The sequence below is a fragment of the Grampus griseus genome, assembly GCF_964374135.1.
Source record: "Grampus griseus genome assembly, chromosome: 16".
Classification (NCBI taxonomy): domain Eukaryota; kingdom Metazoa; phylum Chordata; class Mammalia; order Artiodactyla; family Delphinidae; genus Grampus; species Grampus griseus.
The window spans coordinates 57,420,408-57,444,403 of record NC_139010.1 but is presented as its reverse complement, the minus strand read 5'-3'; the positions used below and the strand labels follow the sequence as shown (position 1 = coordinate 57,444,403).

The following is a 23,996-nucleotide window of genomic DNA, read 5'->3' as shown; positions in this document are numbered from 1 at the left end:
ACTAAATTATCTCTCAATAAACATTTATTGAACAGCTATTTCATGTTTGATCCTTGCTTAAGTGTTGGGTTTATATTGATGAATAAAGCCAAAGTAACTCTTATTCTCTTGGAGCTTAGCAAGACAAAGCCACAGTAAATAAGAAAACAAATTATCCCAAATTGTGTATAATTCTGTGAAGGAAATTATCAAGATACCTGGAGTTGGAGGATTTATTTGGACAAGGTGATCAGAGAAGACTTATCTGAGGAACAATTTATTTAAGCCAAGAACAAAAGAATAAGAAGGAGCCAACTGTTCAAAGATCAGAGTGAAAAAAGTTTTAGATAGAGGTGGTAGGTTGTGTTTGTCAATGTCCTGAATCAGAAACAAGGTTAAGGCATTTGACCAATAGAAAGATGGGCATTATAGTGAGCAAAAGGAGAGCAGTAGGAGATGAGAATGCATGGACAGGCAAGGACCAGATCATTACTGAACCATGCATACCATGGAAAAGAGGTTGTGTATTTTATTCTCTGAGCAATGGAAAGCTATTACAGGGTTTTTATAAGGGCAGCAACATGTACCAGAGTCTACTCTGTTTTGTGTGCCAAATAGATTTTAAGGTGCAAAAGTAAGAAATCAAAAGAGTTCAGTAAGGAGGGTTTTCACTATGAGGTGTGTGTGATTGGGTTAAGGTAATGGCAGAAGAGATGGAGAGAAGTTAAGGTAGACTTGTTTGTTGATGGATATCCCAGCAAGGTGGGGGTGAGAGAATAGGAGGAATTAATAAAGGATGATTTCCACCTTTTGAACGTTAGGATCTCTCTTTCAAGAGCCATCACATGCAGAAAAGGGAGGTTTTCATAAAGAAGTTACACCAAAATGAACACATATTCATACTCAGGAAACTATCTCTGGAGCAACAAAAGATGACTTTAAACTACATTGGCGGGCTTCCCTGGTAGCGCAATGGATAAGAATCTGCCTGCCGGGCTTCCCTGGTGGCACAGTGGTTGAGGGTCCACCTGCCAATGCAGGAGACGCGGGTTCGTGCCCCGATCCAGGAAGATCCCAAATGCCATGCATCAGCTAGGCCCGTGAGCCATGGCCACTGAGCCTGCGCGTCCGGAGCCTGTGCTCCGCAACGGGAGAGGCCACAACAGTGAGAGGCCCACGTACCGAAAAAAAAAAAAAAAAAAAAGAATCTGCCTGCCAATGCAGGGGACACGGGTTCAATCCCTGGTCCAGGAAGATCCCACATGCCACGGAGCAACTAAGCCCATGCACCACAACTACTGAAGCCCATGCACCATGCTCTGCAACAAGAGAAGCCCGCACACCACAAGGCAGAGTAGCCCCCGCTCGCTGCAACTAGAGAAAGCCTGCATGCAGTAACGATGACCCAACACAGCTAAAAATAAATAAATAAAATAAAAATAAAAATAAATCAACTACATTGGGTGTGCTTCAAGTTCAGGATAGTGATCTGAGCACAAGCTCCATTTCCTTCTGGAACATCCTCCCAACTCCTATTAAAAACTGATAAAAAACAATTCTGTAATAACAAGCACATGAAAGAGGGATCATTAGCAGATGAGAGACTTCTGACAGATTTCTATAAGACAGTAAACAGATGGAAGCCTGTTGACAGAGTAATCAGAGTGAGGAAGTGGCAACCCAGAGAACCTGGGCTCTGAGAAAAGCTAGAGAATTTGTCCTGCAGATAGGCTCAGAGGCCAGAGAGGGTAAGGTGGGAAAGGGAGACCAAGCCAAGGGGTTAATATGAAAGTCTGTCTTCATAGGGACTACACCCACAACTCAACTCTCCCCTCCATCATTTTAAGTCCCCTACCCTGCCTACAGAGCAAAGACAGCTCAGTCTGTTATGTCCTAGCAAATACCAAACCAATAGTTAGGAGCCTTCACCAAAAAAATACTGCCGGAATACCAGGGGATGAGCTAGTATTGCTAAGGTGGAGTTGCTTCTGCATAGTAAAATGCTGAGTAGAGCACTGTGGGATACCCTAGCCCAAAGGCTATCTGTGCCCTCCCTCTTCCCTCTCTAAAGGGAAGTGTGTTGGTCAACAAGCTCTGACCATAAAATAGAGATTCCAGGGAAAGGAGAGACTTATCAAAAAAAACCCCATATATTCAACAGCTTAGAAAAATCTGCACCTACTACCTAGAGGAATCTATTTAGTCCCCAATTTAAAAAAATAAATAGATAGGCAAAGATCACAAGATGTAAGAAGGAAACAAGTAACATAAAAGAGAAAAACCAAGACAAATACATTTTAAAAATTGACCCAAGAAGAATTATAATTCAAGATCAGAACTAGAAAAGTAAAAAGCTATAATTAGTATCCTTATAAAGATATAGTAAGATACTGTATTTATATATACTGTATTTTGTATACAGAGCAAAAAATATTTTTAAAAACAAAATATATAATTGCTGAAATTAAGCCCAATAAATGTAAGGTAATGATTTCTTAGATACAACACTGAAAGCATAAGTGATAAAAGAAAACACTGATTAGCTGGACCTCATAAAAATTAAGAACTTTTGTGTATCAAATGATACCATCAAGAAGGTGAACAGACACACAAAATAGGAGAAAATATTTGCAAGTCATACAGCTGATAAGGAATTTATACACAGAATATATATATATATATATACACACACACACATATAAATTCTTACAACTCAACAGTAATATGACAACCTGTTTAAAAATGACCAAAAGGGATTTGAATAGGCATTTCTCCAAAGAATACATACAAATGGCCACTAAGTACATGAATAGATGTTCCACATCATTAGTCACTAGGAATGTGCAAATCAAAATCACAGTGAGATACCACTTTACATCCACTAGGATGGCTACAATCAAACAGACATATAAAAGCAAATGTTGGAGAGGACGTGGAGAAATTGGAACACTCATACACTGCTGGTGGGCATATAATATGGTGCAACTACTTTGGAAAACAGACTGGCAATTACTTGAAAGGTTAAACATAGAGTTACCATATGACTTAGCAATTCCACTTCTAGGTATATACCCAAGAGAAATGAAAACATATGTCCACACAAAACTTGTACACAATTATTTATTGTGGCATCATTCATAATAGCCAAAAAGTAGAAATAACCCAAATGTCCATCAACCAATGAATGGATAAATAAAATTCAGTAAATCTATACAATGGAATATTACTTGAAAATAAAGAGCACTGAAGTACCAACACATGTTGTCAGAGATGAACCTTGAAATCATCATGCTAACTGAAAGAAGCCAGTCACAAAAGCCCACACAGTGTATGGTTTCCTTTATATGAAATGTCCAGAATAGGCAAATCTATAGAGACAAAAAGCAGATTGGGTTGCCTAGACTGGTGAAGTTTTCAGGGAAATGGAGAGTGACTGTCATGGGAATGGGGCTTCTTTTTGAAATTAAATATTCTAAAATTAGATTATGTTGATAGTTGCACAAATTTGTAAATATAATAAAAAATATTGAACTGTACAGTTAATGAGGGAATTATATGGTATTAAATTTTATCTCCAAAATGCAGTTGAGTCCAATAAAAGAATTATAAGATAAAATCAAGGAAATCTCCCATACACAGAGTGTTGGACAGAGACAAAAAATTTGGGATGAAATCTTACTGGTATAAAAGATCAGTTCAGTATCCCCAGCAGCTGTCTCATAGGATATCCAGATCCAGAAACAAGGAAGAAAATTATGGTTACAGAAAGAATGAAAACCTTATCAACCTTTACAATGTAAAATTAAGGGGACAGTTGACAGAAAATAGGTGGTAAAAACGGAGAGAAGAAATATGACCCACACGGCTGATATCCTCTCATAATATGTATGGAGTTGGAAAATATTGTCTAAGCCATTGAAATAATAAATTGAGATGTGGAGAAGAGGAGGCCCAGTAAACCACGCACATGGAGTTAACCCTTGGTTAGATGAATTATGGCAGCATTTCCTTAAATGTGCTCTGGAAAATATCAGTTCTGCAGGATAACAACGTTATGTGGAGGCGGAAAAAAGTAAAAGCTTCCATAGTCAAGTAAGTTTGAGAAATACTGGGATATACAAACGTACTGAAACACTTCCCAGCATCTTTATTACATTAGTTTACATTCTGAATCTCCAAGAAGGGGATTTAGCATGCAGAATTTTAAAAATTTATTTGACCGTAGTCTTATTTTCCAAGAGTATCTTGAGGGACTCGTGTTCCGCTAACATGTTTGGACATCACTGACTTGGAATATGAGCCCTGCTTTAGGTGAGATATGGCCATAGAGCAAACAATAGCAAAAGAATTACAATTTGGAGAACTCAGGACTTGGACCATTTCAATAGCCCCATTACTGGTCTATTTGGTTCCATTCTTGTCCTCTCCAGTCTATTCACCACTCAGCTGCCAGAAAATCTTTTACAGACATAATTCACATGATGTCAGTCATTTGCTAAAGACTCTTTAATGACTTTTCATTGCTCTTAGAATAAAATTTAATCTCCTTACCACATCCAGCAAGGCTCTACAATGAGCAGTCTGGCTGCTGCCCAGCTCTTCATTCTTATCTTCTCCAGATTTCTCTTTTCCTTACCTCACTCAGGCCTCACTATGTGCTAAGTTTCTCTCTCTTTTTTTTTTTTTTTTTTTTTTGGTGGGGAGCAGGGGTTGCACAACACATGCTTTTCTTTCTACCTAGAGTGTCCTCTCAGCTTGCCACATGGCTGGTTTCTCCTCACCCATCAGAGTTCTTTCTTGAATAGCCTAGCTAAGTGATTCTCTATCAGCGCACTCTGTTAGTTCTCTTTATGGCATTTATCACAAGTTATAACTGCATATTTACTGTTTATTTTTTGCTTATAGATCATAAACTCCATGAGAGCAGGAAGTTGTCTGTTGTATTTACTAATATATACTCAGTGCTGGCAAAAAGCCTAGCACACGGTGCGTGCTCCAATTTGCTGAATGAAGAATGGAAGTTACACTCATATTTTACCGAGCTGCTAGTGGCATATTCTAACCTGAACCTAGGTTAGAACAGAAAGCTAGACAGGACCTTTAACTCCCATGGTGGCCCAGAGAGCTATGGAAAGCATTCCAATTTGGGCAAAAAAGATAAAAGCAGGAGAATTAGGAAGGAAATAATGGTCTTTTCCATCACAGCAGACCACATTATGTATGCTGTGTGCTCAATGATCTACAAAACAGAAACAGAAAAATTGCCTTTTTATATCCAGAATTTCTATCTTTAGTTCTAATTACCAAAACTTCTACTAAGTACCTAATGCTGATTTATAGACTCCACTGGTACTCAAAGCATAGACAAACAGTGAAAGCGGTATGGGTAAGGATGGAAAGTTCACTATGTTCCTATACACAGGCTCTCATTACGACTTTTGAGGGCCCTGGGCATTTTTAACCTCGTGGGTCACTTCCTCCATAAAGACGTATTAAATCAACAGCCTTCTGTGTTCTACTGTAGTAAGTCAATATAGCAGGATTGGGGGCAAGGGTGGAAATAGCAGGAATGTAAAGAGCATACACTTTAGAACTAGATGAGACCCAGATCAGCTTCTAGCTAGGTCACCTTGAATTATTTAATCTCTCTAAAACCTCATTGGTAAAATGAGGCTAATGAAATTATCTATTTCTTAGGCTTGTTGTGAAGTTAAATGAGATAATGAATTGAAAGTGCTAAGTGTAGTTCCTGGCACAATCCACACCTAAAGAAATGTCGGCTACAATTGTTAAGGACAAGTGAATTTCAAATTGAAAAGGCAGGGTTGTTTTTCTGACTTTTTGCCTATGGCTCAATGTAGCCTTCTAAGCAGTTCAGAGAACTGAATGAGATTGAAAACTAGAAAGATTAGCTAAAGTAACTGCATTATAATGAGGGTGATCACAGCTTCTGCCTACAAACCTGCCTACACCACATTCTTGTTTGGAGTGGGAAATTGCACAGCTGGGGACAGTTTGGTGCACAGAGAAATCATCACAGTGTTATTCCTAATAATTGTTACGTTTTATTTCACCTGTGAAAGAGTATATGACTTAAACTACAGGAGGTGAGAACAATTTATTCCTCTCAGTTTATAAGAAGAGAGTTTCCTTCTCTGCCTGTAGAGAGAGGCAGGGCCTCCCAGCAGCTGTTCAGTGCTAATTAACAAGGAAGCATGGGCTACTGTAAAGGTCTGCTCCCTAGCTGAGAATTATGCTAATGACTGCTTACTTCTAAACTTGCTTTTTTTTCTTTTTTTTCCTGGACAGGACTTCTTTCTTGATTAGAGAAACAGCCTAATTCCTGACCCAAGCCCAGGGATATCAGTTATGGCTATTACGATGAAGGATGTTTCTCTCTTCTTCTGTTGTCAGAGAAGTCAGATGGGGGTTAGAACATTGGAGAAGGAGATGGGTGTCCTGGGACATAGATTTAGGTTTGACACATATGGTCTTGGGAAATATCTTCCTCACTTTCTTTTTTTCCATTCCTTTCCTCCCTTCCCCATTCTACCTTCCCTAAGAACCCTACTTTTCCTCCAAGAATGACCTACCCTAACAAGTGCTGCTGAGATCACAATCTGTAAAAGGTGTGGCCCATGGTCCTCCCTCAATGGAAGCACCTGGAGAGCTTCTTTAAAATGCAGCATGAGATATAGTACAGAGAGGTCCCGAGTCCCCTTTATCCAGTTTCTCCCAACAGTGACATCTTGTGACACTATAGGACAATATCACCACTAGGACATTGGCATTGATACAGTGAAGATACAGACCATTTCCATCACCACAGGGGTATCTCATGTCACTCTTTCATCCTTCTCATTCTCGCTCTTTACTTAAAACTCTGGCCAACCACTAATCTGTTCTCTATTTCTATAATTTTGTCATTTCAAAAATGTTACATAAATGGAATAATATAATATGCAACCTTTTAGGGTTAGATTGTCCACTCAGCATAATTCCCTGGAGATTCAACCAGGTTGCTGCATGTGTCTATAGTTTGCTCCTTTTCATTGCTGGTAATGTTCCATGGTGTGGGTAGACTACATTTTGTTTAACCATTCTCTCACTGAAGGAGCAAAGTATGAGAACTACTGCCCTATAATATAGACAGAGCAGGTCTTATTATCTTATTTTACAGATTAAGGAATGCAGGTACACAAACGCTAAGTTATTTACCAAGCTCACGTTTATGGGATGCCAGCAGTGTGCCTGGCAGTACCCTTGTTTCTTCATGTATGTTATCTTGTTCATCTTCACAGTGCCTTTGGGAAGTAGGCTCTCTCCATTTGAAAACATTCAGGGAGGTTAAACAACTTACCCAGGGTCACATGGCTAATATGTTGTGGAGCCAGGTCTGAAATCAAGTATCTATCTGACTCCTAGGCCCATGCTCTTTCTACTCTGTGGTGCTGTTTTCCTGAATTTTCATCTTTGAGTGAAGCCATGTGGTCTAGCATACTGGAAAAAATATATAATACTCTTCACCTTAGTTCCATAGTTTTCACTCTCATAGACTCAGCTTCATACCGGGACTTGAGCTTTTGGAAAGTCTGCTTTTCTGTGTGAAATTCTTCACGATATCTTGATGCATTTTTCCTCCTTCCCACCTGGCTCCACAGCCAGGACAAATCATATCAGGTCAGTTATAGCCCTCTTTGCCTGAATCCAGCAGCATTTTAGACTGTCGAGACATGTCTGTCATAATATTCCCCTAACCAGCACCTTCCAGCTCCAGCCATAGCCTTCCAGATCTGTTTCAACATCTTTCACCATCCCTCACCCCCTGCTATTTGTCTTCATTCGAATCAAGCAAACCTATTTTGTCCTTTCTGTATTATTGTCTCACATCTGCCTCCATTTTATTCCAGACATTGTTCTATAGCCTCCCTCCTCCCAAGTCCCCATTAGCAGCATGAAATAGCCTTCATTTTGGGGGCCAGTTCCAGGTAATAGTGCCTGGCACCGTATCTTGAGAAGGATTCTTAGGCCAATTCTGAGATTAGGGCAAGAGTATTGAGATCTATTACCAAGGTCTACCATGGGTTCAGAAAAAGGGAGCACATATCACAAATTTGCCATCTCTGCATGGTTAAAGCAAGGGATTTAAAGTCAGAAATGGATTTGATTCTTAGCTCTGCAACTTATTAGTTGGGTGATCTTGAGCACAATTTCTTCATCTATAAAATGAAAGTAATAATACCTACCTTATAAGATTGTACATTATGTAAACTGCTTACCAAGTGCCTGTCAATCAGTAAGTGGTAGCTAACTTATTTTTTCCTTTCTTCATTAAGATCCTTCTTAAATTAAGCCTCATGGGTGTAACTTTTATTGGCAAGAGAGATTCTGTAGAGAGTCTCACCCCTCTCAAGAAGTCCTTGTATGTTCAAAACTCTATAAATCTATCAAATTAAGGGAATTATAAGCTAGAAGAGAAGCCTAAATAGAGAGCTGCACTAGCCATTAAAGTCAATGAACATATAGCCATGCTATTTATCAGCCTGCTGCAAGTGTAATATTATATATAAATATGGGTGGGGAGAGAAAAAGGAAGGGAAGGAGGGAGGGAGAGAAGAAGGGAGGCTTGAAGGGAGGAATGGAAGGAGAAAGAGAAATGGAGAGAGTAAAGAGAGAGAGAGGGTGGGGAAGAAAGAGATCAATATTTTATTTCTTCTAGAGCTTAATATATAGTTAACCTAGTATAGCTTAATATATAATTAGCCATGGAAATGTAAGTGACTTTGGACCAAATAGAAGATGCCTGGTTTGCTGTAACTCAAAATGAATAATTTCCTCACAAGTTTTTCCTAGCTTTTGTGTAGAATGGCTGTCACATCTTATTCATGTTAGTTACATAACCAAAGATTCTCCTTGTGGACAAGGAAAAGAAGGATCAGGCTGCCACACTCTTACTGAAGTTTGTAGTCATTTGGACATCTAGTTCCCCATGAAGGATTTATCCTCTTTCCTGGGAGCAAAATTCAGAAACCAGTTTTCAGGGTTGCACTGTGTGGTCCAGAAGCAGAAATCAAACTCCAAAGACCATGAATAAAGATGTGCCTTATTATAAGAGAGAGCTGTGATATGCACTGGGAGAGAAGGCTCCACAACATTGCAGATACTTCATATGTGCAGGTGGATAACAAAGGAAAGAAATTCTCCCAGATTTGGGGTCCCTTGGGGGAGGAAAGGAACTCTCACAATGAAAGGGGATATTTTGTTCTTTTCCATAGCAGCATATTTGCTCCAGTGGGAAAGATTCCCCAGTACTGAAACGTCTGCCTGGCACTGGCCAATTTTCTTAGGTACAGGTCCTTGCCCCTTCCCTCTCTTATCCTTTTTTGAGTGACTGGATGTCAGCATGAGGACAGACATCTTCTATTCTCTGAAATAATCTTCCAAGATTTCTGTCTTCATAATTCAGGTATGGAGACATCCAACCTTGGAAAACCAAGATCTTTCCTTTTTGTCATTATTCACATCCTGGGTCATCTTTTACTTGTTCGTTCATAGACCTAAATCTAGGGATTAGAATGGAGGTGGATGGTTGAAAACGCTTGGATAATACTGGACCCTAAACAGAATTTCACTTTCCCAATGGTATTTCACTCCTGACAGCACTAGTCTGTGTGCATGTTATTCCACCTCTAATATTACTGTTGCTGAGCATTCTGCAGCTGTGTGGAAGTTATTCATTTATGTGGTTTGGGCCAGTTTCTGAGAAACAGGCAAAACTAAGGAGCAGAAGAATCCATCAATGTTAGATTTGAACAAAGAAAATTATAATCTTTTTGGACTTGTTGTCCTCCGCAGTGCCAATATAGATATAAAAACAGAGTATGGAAATGATATAGATACACGGTAGATACAGAGAGCCCTAGTGTTCAGAGAGGGATAATGGGGCTGGGGAGAATTCACCAAATTCACCGGCTATAATGTCTATTCCATGGAGTTTTGTCTAATCAGTTTCCTTTATGTGTTATTTCTGTCACTTGTTTTTGTTTTTCTAGTTTTTTTTTTTTCAATCATTCAAAGACTTCTGAAAACAGAACATTTGCTCCATTTTAAATGAGTTTTATACACTTCTCAAAAAAACAAAGGTATGTTTAGTCATTCTGGTAGTATTTGGAAATGCATATTTTGTTTAACATTATTCCTGAATTAGATTCTTCCTCATCAGAATAAGTGTAGAAATGCTTCCATATGTTTGAAGTTGTTCTCATCATTTTGCCAAGAGGGAAAAAGGAAGAATGTAGTTTACAACAGTTTTCATATGAACATATATTTAATAATTTTTTCCCATCAAGTTAGCTAAAACAACTTTTCTACTGCTTAAATATGCTACTAAAGTTAAGATAATAATATCATTGGTCTAAACATATTAAATAGTGATTGACAAATTTTTTAAAATATTAAAATGAAATGAAAGTATATTTTACTATTTTGATTTCTTTTACAAAATAAGACTTTAGGTAAGGATCTGACTTTACTGTTTTCCCAAATAGCTACAAACCACATAGCACTATTAAAAACATGCCTCAGTTTTTCACATACTAAATTCTTTTCCATGTAATAAATTCTTATATATAAATTTTTGTAAAAAATCTCTTCTGTTCCATAGATATCCTTACTAATTCCTGATCTCTTTACTAAGATCTCCTGACTAATGCCTAGGAATGTTTTAATAATTGCAGGTTTTATGGTATATTTTAATATATGGTAAATCAGATAAATGTCTTTTCAGTATTACAGTTTTTTCAGAACATTCTTGGCTTCTTTCAGATGAATGTTAGAATGATTTTGCAAAGTTTCAAAAATATCTGATGGGATTTTTTTATTAGAATTTCATTAAACCCATAAATTAGGTTAGGAAGAATAAATTGATTTTCCTATCCAGGATCATGGTAGGTCTTTTCCTATATTCAATTTAAAAATATTTCCCTGTAAACTATATAATATTCTATATATGGGTCCAGTATATTTCATATTTAATTATAGATATTATAGATTTTCTTTGCAGGTGGGGGAGGGGTGTGGGGAGAAAACATTAGCATTACTTTAAATGTTCCTAACTCTAGTTTTCCCATTCTTTTTATAATGTAACTTTTGATAATGGAAGGTTATTTAAAGACTTAATTATCAACCTGTAGCAGAACAAACTATTCAATGCATATGAGGATCTCCAGATTATAGTATCATACATAACAAGTTTCCAGCTTCTAAGACACCAAATTAGATGTGTTCTTAATTGCCTGTCCAGAGCCTTTTAGCCAGGCAGGGCATTGATGATTATTTTTTCCTCCTAATTTTCTTGTGAATGTGTAACTGTTATCATCAATGACTATTTACTTAAAGTTCTTTGAGGCATTTTCAGAAGGATTGGAGTACATTCACCAACACCAGCATTAAAGTCTATTCCTGGACTGCCCATCTTAGGCAATGGCATTACCACAGTTAAAACTTTGGGGTTCTCTCTTACACCGCTTCCTCACTTAAACTCACCTACCGAGTCCTCTTGAGTGCTCCAACAGTGTTTTTTTCAACTGTGTCTTTTTTCGTTCCCACATTTCAAAGCCTCCCATCACTCTGCAGTCATCTCCCTCCATTTTGTCCACACCGCACTACCTTTCACCTTTACCATAGCCAGAGTGATCTTCCTAAAACTCAAGTCTGATCCTGACACACCCTCACTTGCTTAAGCACAGGATAAATCCAACATGCAGGAGGAGCTAGCTGTATTTTACAATATTGTGTTGGGTGCTAATCATACAAAGATAAATAAGACCTCGACTTGTACCGAGATGTTAAGGAATAAAGGCCAGATGTGTTAGCATCACAGGCTAGCAACTAGTTATCTGACCAGGCTAGCAACTAGTTATCTGACCAGGCTGACTTCCTACCACTCCCTTACCTCTCCCCTGATATCCAGATATCCTGGACTCCTGAGAAAACACTCACCTTGACTCTATCATGCTTTGCTCAAGCTGCTCTATGCCTGGCCTGCTCTTCATGGCAAAATCTTACCCTTCTTTCAATGCTAGATTCAACCTCTTGTGAGACGTGAAGCTTTACTCAATGCTTATCCCTCTTCTAACATCATAGAAGGTAGAGCTAGCTACTCCCTTGACTGATCTCCCACAGCAGTTAGTTTGCACCAGTAATGCAACACAAAGAGACTAATTTGTCTCAGTGTCTGTCTTCTTGGCTTTACTGTGATTGTCTTATAGCAGAGGCCCTGAGTCAGTCACCTTTCGACACCTGCTCCAGCACCTAGTCTTACAAATAACACTGAAATGCTCAAGTCTGTGAGAGGAAGCCACAAGCAAAGAAGGTGCTGAGGCCTTTTATTCTTTTTCTAAAAAATAAGGTAGTGTTTTCTCAAGGCAAAAATTCAACTTATTTTTTTGCATTTTAATAATTCTTGTCCTCAGTGTAAACAGCTTGAAGGCAACATAGGGTTTGGAATCAGAAAACCTGAGTGTAGTCTGCACTACTCTATGAATTCGAACAAGTCACAGAACCTCTATGAGACTTACCAACCTCCACTATAAATTAGAAATATCTGTCTGCCAGGGCTGTTTTGAGAGTTATGTGAAATTATGTACATAAGAAGCTGAAAAACATTTTATAAGAAAGCACTCTAAATGTCATTGTAATTTTTATTATGGTTATTTTTATATGTAAATGGAGGCAGTTTTACTTTTCAGAGATTTTAGAAATAATTTTGGAGGAGTAAAGCCCATGTAAATATATATATATATATATATATATATATATATATATATATATATATATATATATAAATGACACTTGTATCTAAGTTTGCCTAGGTTTTCTAATTTTTAAAATATCCTGGGGAGGGGGTACAAAATTTCGTTTCCCCCTCTTAATTTTTGGGTTATCCTACTTCTAAGATTGCCATCAGGTTTCCACAGCTTAGAGTGCTTCTGTGGCAGGTATAGTATTTTGGATCCTAATCTGTTTTCTTTCTCCCTGGACTTTTCCATTTTTCTCCTGTCTATTCAAGCAGATAGCTGGTTGTGTGCTTATTGACTCAGGGGTGGCACCTGACAGGATGGAGAAGAGAATGCACAGCTTTTCCAGCTTTTGAATTTTAAAGGAAGAATCCTGGGCATAGGGCTAGAAATGGTGAGGAGAGTGGAGCTACCCTCCCAGAGTCAAGAGATTTTTCTGGGCTGGAGAAAGGAGAGGAGAAGGGAAAGAGAAATCCATGGGCTCCAAAAGCAGAGAGTTCCTATGTCCTGCTTCCTAAGAAGTACTGCTAGGAGGAGTGGCATGATCCCATAAAAATGAGCTGGTTAGGGTGCTGGAAATACTACTTCTCTAGCAGTAGGGACGTTAGTAACCTGTATAATGTGATTAATAATATCCACCTCACCAAGCAAAGCAATTTTGAGAATTATATGAAGGAAATACATGTGAATACCTGGTACTAAATAGGTATTCAGTAAATGTTATATTCCCTCCAATCCCCATTTATGTTTTGGTCCTGCTCAGCAGACCACTTTCATTCCTCAGTCAACCCTATGCTCCATTTCCCACGTTCTTGCTCCTGGACTGCCGAGTGGTACTAGACAAAAAGAGCAAAAACCATACAGGCAAGAGCCAAGCTGCCTCCCGCTCCTGTTCTTTCCCCTTCCCCTCTCCCTCCCCCTTCTCCTTCCCCTCCTCTTTGTCTCCCTACTCTCCATCCTCTTCATCTTCTTTTATGAACATCACGCTGCTACTAAACCAGTAGTCCTGGTATCCCTTCTCCTTCTTTCACCCAGTCCTGCAGAGACTCAGTCCTCTTCCACCATCAGGGCAAAACAGAGCCTCTGTCTGGGCAGCGCAAGCACGCCCTTTGCCCATGTGTCCTCCTGGCAAGGTTAGGCTGGAGTAGGGCAGGGGTAAGGCATTCTTGACAAAATACCGTCCTTCTCCCTTCTCAGTGGACAAATTCTTTGTTTATGAAGTACTGATGGAAGATTGTTTCTGCCTGAGGAAAAGTTCCCTTCCAGGGTCTCAGGAAAGAGAATTGAAAGTAAGATCTGAAGGAACTGAGATGTTCCTTTTGATTTCCTATGTCTGAGTGGTAACTCTCTCAAATAGTAACACGAGCCATGATAGCACATGGCCTCAGAACATGTGGATGGCTAAAAGGAGGCAGGTCGATAATTGAGTTATTCACAGACCTGCAGTTCATGATACCTTATGGAATCTGTGTGGCCTTGGGTGCTCTCTCCTGTCACTATGTTTCTGGTGGAACCCCAAGGGGCACAGGAGGGTGGCAAATTGCTAGCAAGACTTTGCTGAGTGCTTTGCAGGGAAACAGGTCTGGTTTCTGTTTTGAGCTGAGCATCCTGGTCGAGACACTCAGTTCTCTACTTAGCTGCTCCAGAAATGGTTAAATTTCTCTATGTGGTGCTTAGGTTTCTACACTTAGACAGCTGTGGTAGCCCATCACTAGGGCATATTTGTTAGTGCTTCATACTTATATACTTATATAAATAAATTGGGTTTTCCCATGCTCTCTATAGAAGGAGAAGCCTGAGGTTTTTCAAAGGCATATGTTGTGTTGTCATCCTTGGAAAATGTTATCGTTTGTCTACTAGTAGATCTCAGAATCCTTAGAGAATAGGAAATGCGACAGATAAGTTTTGATCACAGGGAAGGTGATGTGGGAGCCATCAGGCATGGGATTGGAAAGACAGATGTAGGTATAATGCTGTCTTGGGGTCTTGATTTCCAGATGGTAAAGGATGTGTGGAGAGCTGAAAGTGTGATTACTTTCACCTTCTGTACCTTTTAACTTCCAATACCTATGGATAGGCCATCGCTGTGGGCCCTCTCAGAAAGCATAGTTGCCCAAGGTTTGGCCTGATCTCTGTCTCAGCTTATTTTATTTTAACCCTGGGGATATGGTTTACTTTAAGTTGCAATATCTTTGTTCTTTCTGTTTCCTACAGATTCATGAAGGTGGCAGGAAACACAGTGGATGCAGTTACCTGGCAACAGTAGGTATTCACCATTTTTGCTCTTACTTATTATCAGATGCTGTGAAATGAAAGATAAGTAGTTGTCATGAAGTTATAACTGAAATTTAATAAACTATCTTCCGTGCTCCAAGAAAAAAGTTAAAACTAATTCCAAAATTAATTGTTGGCAATCAGTAACTTTAATCATAATGAAAAATATTTTATTCTGCATTTATACTCTTAGTTTCTGTAAACAACAAGTTCCAAATATTTCCTGAAATTCTTATCCTCCTTCAGTTTGTCGTTGTGAGTCATGGATTGAGTGGGTCTGAGGATCTTGTCATTCCCTTGCTTAAAACCCCTCAGTGCAGGGCTTCCCTGGTGGCGCAGTGGTTGGGAGTCCGCCTGCCGATGCAAGGGACACGGGTTCGTGCCCCGGTCCGGGAAGATCCCACATGCCGTGGAGCGGCTGGGCCCGTGAGCCGTGGCCGCTGGGCCTGTGTGTCCGGAGCCTGTGCTCCGCAGCGGGAGAGGCCACAACAGTGAGAGGCCCGCATACCGCAAACAAACAAACAAACAAAAACAAAAAACAAAAAGCCCTCAGTGCCTTCCCTTTGCATGTAGACCACAAGCCACACTCTCTACTCTGGCCTATAAGGCTCTTTGTGTTTGGCCTCTGCTCTCATCTGATGCCACCCTGCCCTTACTCATTCTGTCCCAACACACTGGTGAGGACTTTCAGTTTGTAGAGGGTTCACATGCGTGTCTGCCTCAAGAACCTTGTATGTGCCATTCCCTCTGCCTGGAATGCTGTTATCTTCATATTTTGTGTAGCTTACTCCTTCTCATCTCTTAAGATTCAGCTTACACGTCACCTCCTTCAAGAGGCCTTCCCTGATGATCCTATCTAAAGTAGACCCCCTATTTAATTGTCTTTCTTAGCTCGTTTTTCCATAGCACTTACCATAACTTACAATTACTATTTTTTATACTTGTTTTTGTAATTTGTGTGTTTTCTCTTTTACCAGCATAGCACTTATTCAGTTCAACAAGTGCTTATTTAGGCAACTGTTAATTGGGCATTTACTGGGGGGAAAATAACGCCAATGATAATAATAACAATGTGGCAGGAACCTTTATGTGTCTTACTATATCTGATCCTCAGAACAACCAAATGAGGTCAGGACTGTTTTTATCTATATTTTTCTACAACTTAGAGGAAGGTGTATAAAATCCAAAGATTACACAGCAAGTGGCAGATTTTGGACTTGAAGTTGGTTCTGTCTCACTCCATGGGCTTCTCTTAACTGTTACGGCTTTGGTAACAAGACAATGATCCTATACTGGAAATATTACATTCTATTGGTGTAATTCAAATCCTCTTCAGTGTCCTCACCAAAAGCTATCTGGATAATGTAGCATAAAGACAAGAGACTGGAGAATTTATAGTGTTTATAAAGAGGAGTAATGAGATCAGTGTACAAAAATTAGTTGGTAAGAATGTAAGCATTGCTCAGTTATCATGGCTGACAGGGAGGGATCAGAGAAAGTTTTTTTCCCCTACTCAAGCACTCTCCATAGTACAAATGCAGTGAAGTGAGCACAGTATTTTTTCTTTTTATGAAGGAGAAATACATTTTTGTAAATACAGTTTGTTTATTAGCTATTTAAAAAAATATTGGCCATCTCTCAAGATAAATATCATCTGTTTGTAACTACTCTAAAAATACCCCCAAAGCAGGCATGGGGTTGTGTTTCTTTTGGCTCCAGGATCAGCACTCATTTGGGGACAACAAGTAGCACCTGGACTCTACCATTTATTCCTTACAGCCATAATTTTCAGTCAAGACTTGGAATAGTCATGGAACAATTCCAAGAAATCTTGGCCAGGAGGACTCAGTGAAAATTAAAGCCAAATGCCATGTTTCTCTAACCCTGAGAAATGCTGAGGTGAAAATTTCTTAATAATGTAAAGGAAATCAAGAGTCACTGTCAGGAAAAAAAAAAAAGGAGAATAGAATTTGTCGGTATACATCTAGCCAAAAGAATCAATTCAATACTAGGATATTGAGCTTGGAGCTTGAACAACCAGAACGCTGAGTCTGAAGTCATAAATAAATAAATCTATATAGTTAGACTATTTTGATTTGGACTTTCATGCTCTTGGATTTTCAGGACCAAGATACACGACTTGATGATTGGTTCTTCCCTCCAACCCATGCAGAAAACCCAGAAAGAGTTAGTGAGATGAAGTTCCAATTACAGGAATGGTGGAATAGCTTGTATCAGATATCAGTGATAAATCTGGACAATAATTAAATACACACACACACACACACACACACACACACACACACACACACAAAGAGTGATCAAAAGGCAGCAAAAGCTAGAGGAAGTTATTCAATTCCTGAAAGAAGTGAATGGCACTGGTGAGATCTGTGGTTACTTAACAATCCATACAGTATGAGGTGGCTTTAAACTCAAAAGAAATACATGGTCATATTGATTTGAGGTGTCGGAAAAAAAAAGTCAGAAGGTGGAAATCTCAGAAAGATGGAGTTATGGGGCAAAACACCAAATATGCATATAAACTTCCTTTCAGATCTTTGCCTGATCCCTGAACTGTGCATATTTAAGGGAGACTTCAAGGAGCCTGGGAGAAAACAACAGCTGGAAGCCTGAAAAATTTGAACAGCAATTTCAGCTGCTGTCTGTCACATGAGGGACAGAGATTGTAATTTGAATCTCACAAATTGAGGGGCTTGATAAACACCTTGTGCTTTCCAGTGAAAACTAAAAGACATGCCTCAGGAGTAAAGTCTATGTCCCAGGACTAAGGATTTGCCTTAAATCTAATGTGTAACCACAACAGACTCACCCTAACGAAGTCTGAACTGCAGCTGCTACAAGAACAAGATGACCAGACGTTCATCCAACTGCCTGCTAGATCCCAGGCCAACACTCTTCTGTCTCTACAACATATCAACCACACTTTACAGTATACAATTTTAAAAATTACTAGACATGCAAAGAAACAGAAAAATGTGGCCCATGGCCAAGAGAATGATCTATGACTTGAAACTCTGAGATGACCCAGATAATAGGATTAGCTGACAAGGATTTTAAAGAAGCTATTGCACATATATTCAAATAGTTAAGGGAAAATGTCCATATTGAGTGAACATATAGGGAAATATCAGCAGTGACATGGAAACTTTATATATATATATCTATAAAACAGAACCAAATGAAATTATTAAAGAAAAAATAGAAAACTGAAATGATGGGAATTCCGTGGTTGTCCAGTGGTTAGGACTCCATGCTTCCAATGCAAGGGACACAGGTTCGATCTCTGGTTGGGGAACTAAGATCCCACAAGCCATGCAGTGCGACCAAAATAAATAACTAAATAAATAACTGAAATGAAAGACTCACTGGATGGGCTTACTAAGAGATTGGAAAGTACAGAAGAAAGGGTTAGTGAACTTGCATACAGATCATTTGAAATTATACAGTTAAAGAACAGAGAAAAAATATTGGGAAGAAAATTGTCAAAGGTTCAGCAAACCTCATTGCCAATATCAAGTAACATCTGTGCAATTAGAATCCAGAGGACGAGAGAGAGAATGAGGCAGAAAACTTTTTTAAGAAACCAAATCTGGGGACTTCCCTGGTGGCTAAGGCTCCGCACTCCCAATGCAGGGGGCCCAGGTTCGATTACTGCTTGGGGAACTAGATCCCACATGCATGCCACAACAAAGAGTTTGCATGCTGCAACTAAGAGTCTGCATGCTGCAACTAAGAAGTCCATATGCTGCAACTAAGGAGACCGCATGCTGCAACTAAAGATCCCACATGTCGCAACAGTCCTGGCACAGCCAAAATTAATTAATTAATATGTTAATAAATAAATATTTTTTTAAAAAAAGAAACCAAAGCTGAACTTCTCTCAAATTTAGTGAAAAACATTAACTTTTAGAACCAAGAAGCTAGGCAAGCCCTAAGAAGGAAAAATACAAGGAAAATCACACCTGGACATAATATTTAAACTGTTGAGAACAAAAGGATGGAGAAAAATCTTCAAAGCATTCAGATAAAAATGACACTTTACATAGAGAGCAAAGACACAAATGACGGCTAACTTGACATCAGAAAAAATGGATAACAGAAGACAATGGAACTGCATCTTTAAAGTGCTAAAGAAGAAAAAGTCAAACCAGAATTCTCTATTCAGAAAAATATTCTTTTAAAATGAAAGTGAAATAAAGATGTTTTGGGTAAGTGAAAGCCAGCAGACCTGTGCTACAAGAAATACTAAAGGAAGTTCTTCAGACAGAAGTAACATCAGAAGGAAAGTTGGATCTCAGAAAATAATGAAATGCTTTGGAAAGTGTAAATTTATAGATAAATATATTTTTTCTCTTAATTTCTTTAAAAAAACCTGACTCTAATACAAATATATAACATTGTATTATGGAGTTTATAACATACAGAGTTGTAAAAATATACGGCAATAATACCACAAAGGATGATGAAGGGAGGAGGCTGTAAATGGAGTTATACTGTTCCAAGTTTTTTTAATGTGAAGTAATACAATATTTAAGAAGACTGTGAAATTGTATTCCTAGAATTAAGGTTGTGGATAGAACTAAGGTTGCTGACCTAAAGTAGGGAGGTTATCTTGGATTATCCAGATGGACCCAATGTAACCATTAGAGTGGAAGAGGGAGTCAGAAAAGAGGAGGCATGGGAAGATTTAACTACAGAAGAGGAAGTCAGAGTGATGTGATGTGAGAAGGATTTGACCCACTATTGTTGGATTTGAAGGTGGAAGAAAGGGGTCATGAGTGAAGGAATAAGGGCAGTCTCTAGAAGCTGGAAAAGTCAAGGACATGGATTCTTCTCTAGCACTTCCAGAAGGAATACAGCCCTCCTAATACTTTGATTTTAACCCAGTGAGATCCATGTTAATTTCTAACATACAGAACAATAAGATAATAAATTTGGATTTTTTTAAGCCACTGTTTGTGATAATCTTTTAAAGAAGCAATAGAAAACTATAGAAACAATACATAATAACAGAGATTCAAAGTACCCAAAGAAAAAATACCCAAAGAAAAAACTAAAAGAACAAAAAGGTGGAAAAATAGATAAATCTACTTTCATAGCTGGAGATTTAAAAGCGTCTCTTTCAGTAATTAATAGGACAACTAGATTAAAAACAGAAAGGATATAGAAGATTTGAATAACACTATCAATCAGCTTGACCTAATTGACAGTTGTAGGCTGAGTTGAACATACATTCTTTTCCAGTGCCCATTCATCAAGATAGATCATATATGCTCAGCTATAAAACAAGTCTCAATAAATTTGAAAGGATTGAAATCATACAGAATTTTTTAATTGAAATATAGTTGATTTGCAATATTGTGTTAGTTTCAGGTGTACAGCAAAGTGATTCAGTTATATATATATATATTTTTTTCAGATTATTTTCCATTACAGGTTACTACAAGATGTTGAATATAGTTCCCTGTGCTATACAGTAAATCTTTGTTGCTTATCTATTTTATATACAGTGGTGTATATCTGTTAATCCCATACTTCTAATTTATCCCTCCCCCTTTCCCCTTTGGCAACCATAAGTTTGTTTCCTATGTCTGTGAGACTGTTTCTGTTTTGTAAATAAATTCATTTGTATTATCTTTTAGATTCCACATATAAGTGATAGCATATAATATTTGTCTTTGTCTGACTTACTTTACTCAGTATGATAATCTCTAGGTCCACCCATGTTGCTGCAAATGACAATATTTCATTCTTTTCATGGGTGAGTAATAGTCCATTGTGTATCTATGTATATACCACATCTGCTTTATCATTCATCTGTTGATGGACATTTAGGTTGCTTCCATGTCTTGGCTATTGTAAATAGTTGCTGCTATGAACATTGGGGTGCATGTATCTTTTCAAATTAGAGTGTTCATCTTTTCTGGATATATGCCCAGGAGTGGGATTGCTGGGTCATATGGTAGCTCTATTTTTAGTTTTTTAAGGAACTTCCATACTGTTTTCCATAGTGGTTGCACCAATTTACATTCCCACCAACAGTGTAGGAGGATTCCCTTTTCTCCACACCCTCTCCAGCATTTATTGTTTATAGACTTTTTGATGATGGCCATTCTTACCGGTGTGAGGTAATACCTCATTGTAGTTTTAATTTGCATTTCTCTAATAATTAGCAATGTTGAGCATCTTTTCATGTGTCTGTTTTGATGACAAAAAATTAAGTTAGATATCAGTAAGAAAAATATCTATAAAATACCTAAATATTTTGAAATTAAATAACACACTTTGAAATAATCTGTGGATCAAAGAAGAAATCATGAGGGAAAGTAAGAAATATTTTGAAATGAGTATGATGATATATTTTATCAAAATTGGTGGAATTCAGAAAAAACAGAGCTTAGAGGGAAATCTATATTCCAATATGCTTATATTAGAAAAGAAGAAACATTGGTATCAATGACCTTTTTTAGTTTCTATCTTAAGAAGCTAGAAAAAGAACAAACTAAACTCAAACCAAGTAAAACAAAGAAAATTACAAAGGTAAAAGCAGAAAGCAATAAAACATAAAATAGACAAGCAGTAGAGAAATTTTACAAAGCCAGAAGTATCTCTTTGAATAGGTGAACAAATTTGAAAACTTAGAGAGAGAGATTGAAAGATAGAGGGAGAGAGAGAAAGAGCGAATGCGAAAGAAAAAACAGAAATTGCCACTATCATGAATAAAAAAGTGATTCTCACTATAGGTCACATAGATATTAAAAGTATAATAAGGGAACATTATGAACAACTTTATACCAACAAATTTGACAATTGAAATGGACAAATTCCTTGAAAATATAACATCAAAATGACACATTAGGGCTCCCCTGGTGGCACAGTGGTTGAGAGTCCGCCTGCCGATGCAGGGGACACGGGTTCGTGCCCCAGTCCGGGAAGATCCCACATGCCGCGGAGCGGCTGGGCCCGTGAGCCATGGCCGCTGAGCCTAAGCATCCGGAGCCTGTGCTCCGCAACGGGAGAGGCCACAACAGTGAGAGGACTGCATACCGCAAAAATAATAGAAAATAAAAAATGACACATTAAAAATTCTTGATATCATTATAGTATATCTGGTTCATTTTGGAATATCTGGCAATTTCTTATATAAATAAAATAAACCTATTCTATGACAGAGGAATTCCATCACAAGGTATTTACCCAAAAAAAATAAAAACATGTCACACAAACACTTTTATAAGAATGGTCATAGCAGTTTTATTAATGATAGGTAAAAACTAGAAACAGCCCAGGTGTCCATCAGCAAGAGAATGGATTAAACAAACTGTTGTATAGTTGTATAAAGGAATGATACTCAGCAAGATCAAAAAACAAAGTACTGATGCACTTCACAACATAAATGAATCTCAAAATCATTATGCTAAGTGCAAAAAAAGCCTTATATAAAACAGCATATTTGTGTTTTTCCAATTATATGAGGTTCTAGAATAGATTGTGAAAATTAGAAAATTGCCTCTGTAGGTGTAGGGGGTAGAGACATGGATCGAGAGCGAAAGGCACAAGAGGGAATTTTCTGGGGTAATTGTAATGTTCTACACTTTGATAGGGATTTGGGTTACACAGGATTTTGTATGCTTTTGTCAAAATTCATCAAATGATACATTTAAGTTTTGTACAGATCATTGTATGTAAAATTTACTTAAGAAAAAGAACCATAACAGATATTAGAGAACTCTATTAAAGAACTCTGGTTAATAGTATGATTGATGAAGTGTTTAGGATGAACTATACTGAAGTCTGCAACTTATTTGAAATGCCTCAAAACATAAAATGGATCAATGGATGGATAGAGGGATAGATAGATTGATAAATGTGTGATGAAGCAAATGTAGCAAAATGTTAATGGTAGAACCTAGGTGGTGAATATATTTTTTTCACTCTACAATTCTTTCCATCTGCTTCTGTTTGAAATTTTTCATAATAAGATATAGGAAAAAAGCCTAAATTGTTACACCTAAATATATTATATAATATTAAATAATATACTGTTGTGAAAATAGTTATGAAAAATAAATAAGAAAATGCTTTTAAGTGAATCAAATAAAATATACAATTCATACCTCAATAATATAAAAATGCACAGAAACTCAAAGAAAAGTTACTAATAGGTTAATAGTATTAACCTTTAGATGTAAGGAGTATAGGGATGCTTTTATGGTCATCTTTACTTTTCTATAGTTTCCAATTTTTCTGTAATAAGGATGTATTTTTTGCATCCTTATTACATCCTTATTTTTGTTTATAATAGAAACCATCAATACCCAGCTCCACCCTTCCCAACTCCAATTCCCCCTCCCCAGAAGCAATCATCACAATTTTAGCCACTTGTTATATTTGTTTCCATATTTCTAAATAACAATCTGATGGTATTTTAAATTTTTTTCCAATTTAAATATTATCTATTAATTTCCTACTATGGAAGATAAGAATTTAGCTCTCATACCTCCCTAACTCATCACACACTTAAACATACTTACATTTCCCCATCCTCCAATATTTTATATCTTAAATATTGGTTAGATCAGAGTTCAATGCTCATATTTTTATTCCTATGTAAATATGACTCACAGAAGAGAATGTGTGTGCAATGATTACATTTTCTTTCTTCCACAACTTTTTGTTTTCCCTGCAGTTAATAACTCTTTTTCATTTGCTTAATTTCTTATTAGTCTTTCCCTAAGTCATGCCTAAATTCTGTACCAGAGGAGCAGATCTCTCTCTTTGTGCAAACACTCCAGGTAGCCATCAGTTTCATCTTGTCCTTGGAGGTGTTCTCCTGGAGCAGTCTCTCCTCTGGTCCCATCTGGACTAATTGATCTCCGTGCTTCCTGCACAGCTGTTGTCCTGGGATCTCCCTTCACCATCGTC

General features: G+C 37.8%; 1 protein-coding gene across 4 annotated transcripts in view; it reads left to right on the top strand.

The window, feature by feature from the left end:
• The window catches only part of HPSE2 (heparanase 2 (inactive)), a gene marked incomplete at both ends in the record, with an annotated part of 573,577 nt that overhangs the window by 330,704 nt on the left and 218,877 nt on the right, over positions 1-23,996 (top strand). For all 4 annotated transcript variants that reach the window (XM_082673768.1, XM_082673767.1, XM_082673765.1 and 1 more), the window contains one exon: positions 14,991-15,038. In XM_082673768.1, coding sequence (XP_082529894.1) covers positions 14,991-15,038 — 48 coding nt within the window. The remainder of the gene's footprint in view (positions 1-14,990; positions 15,039-23,996) is intronic.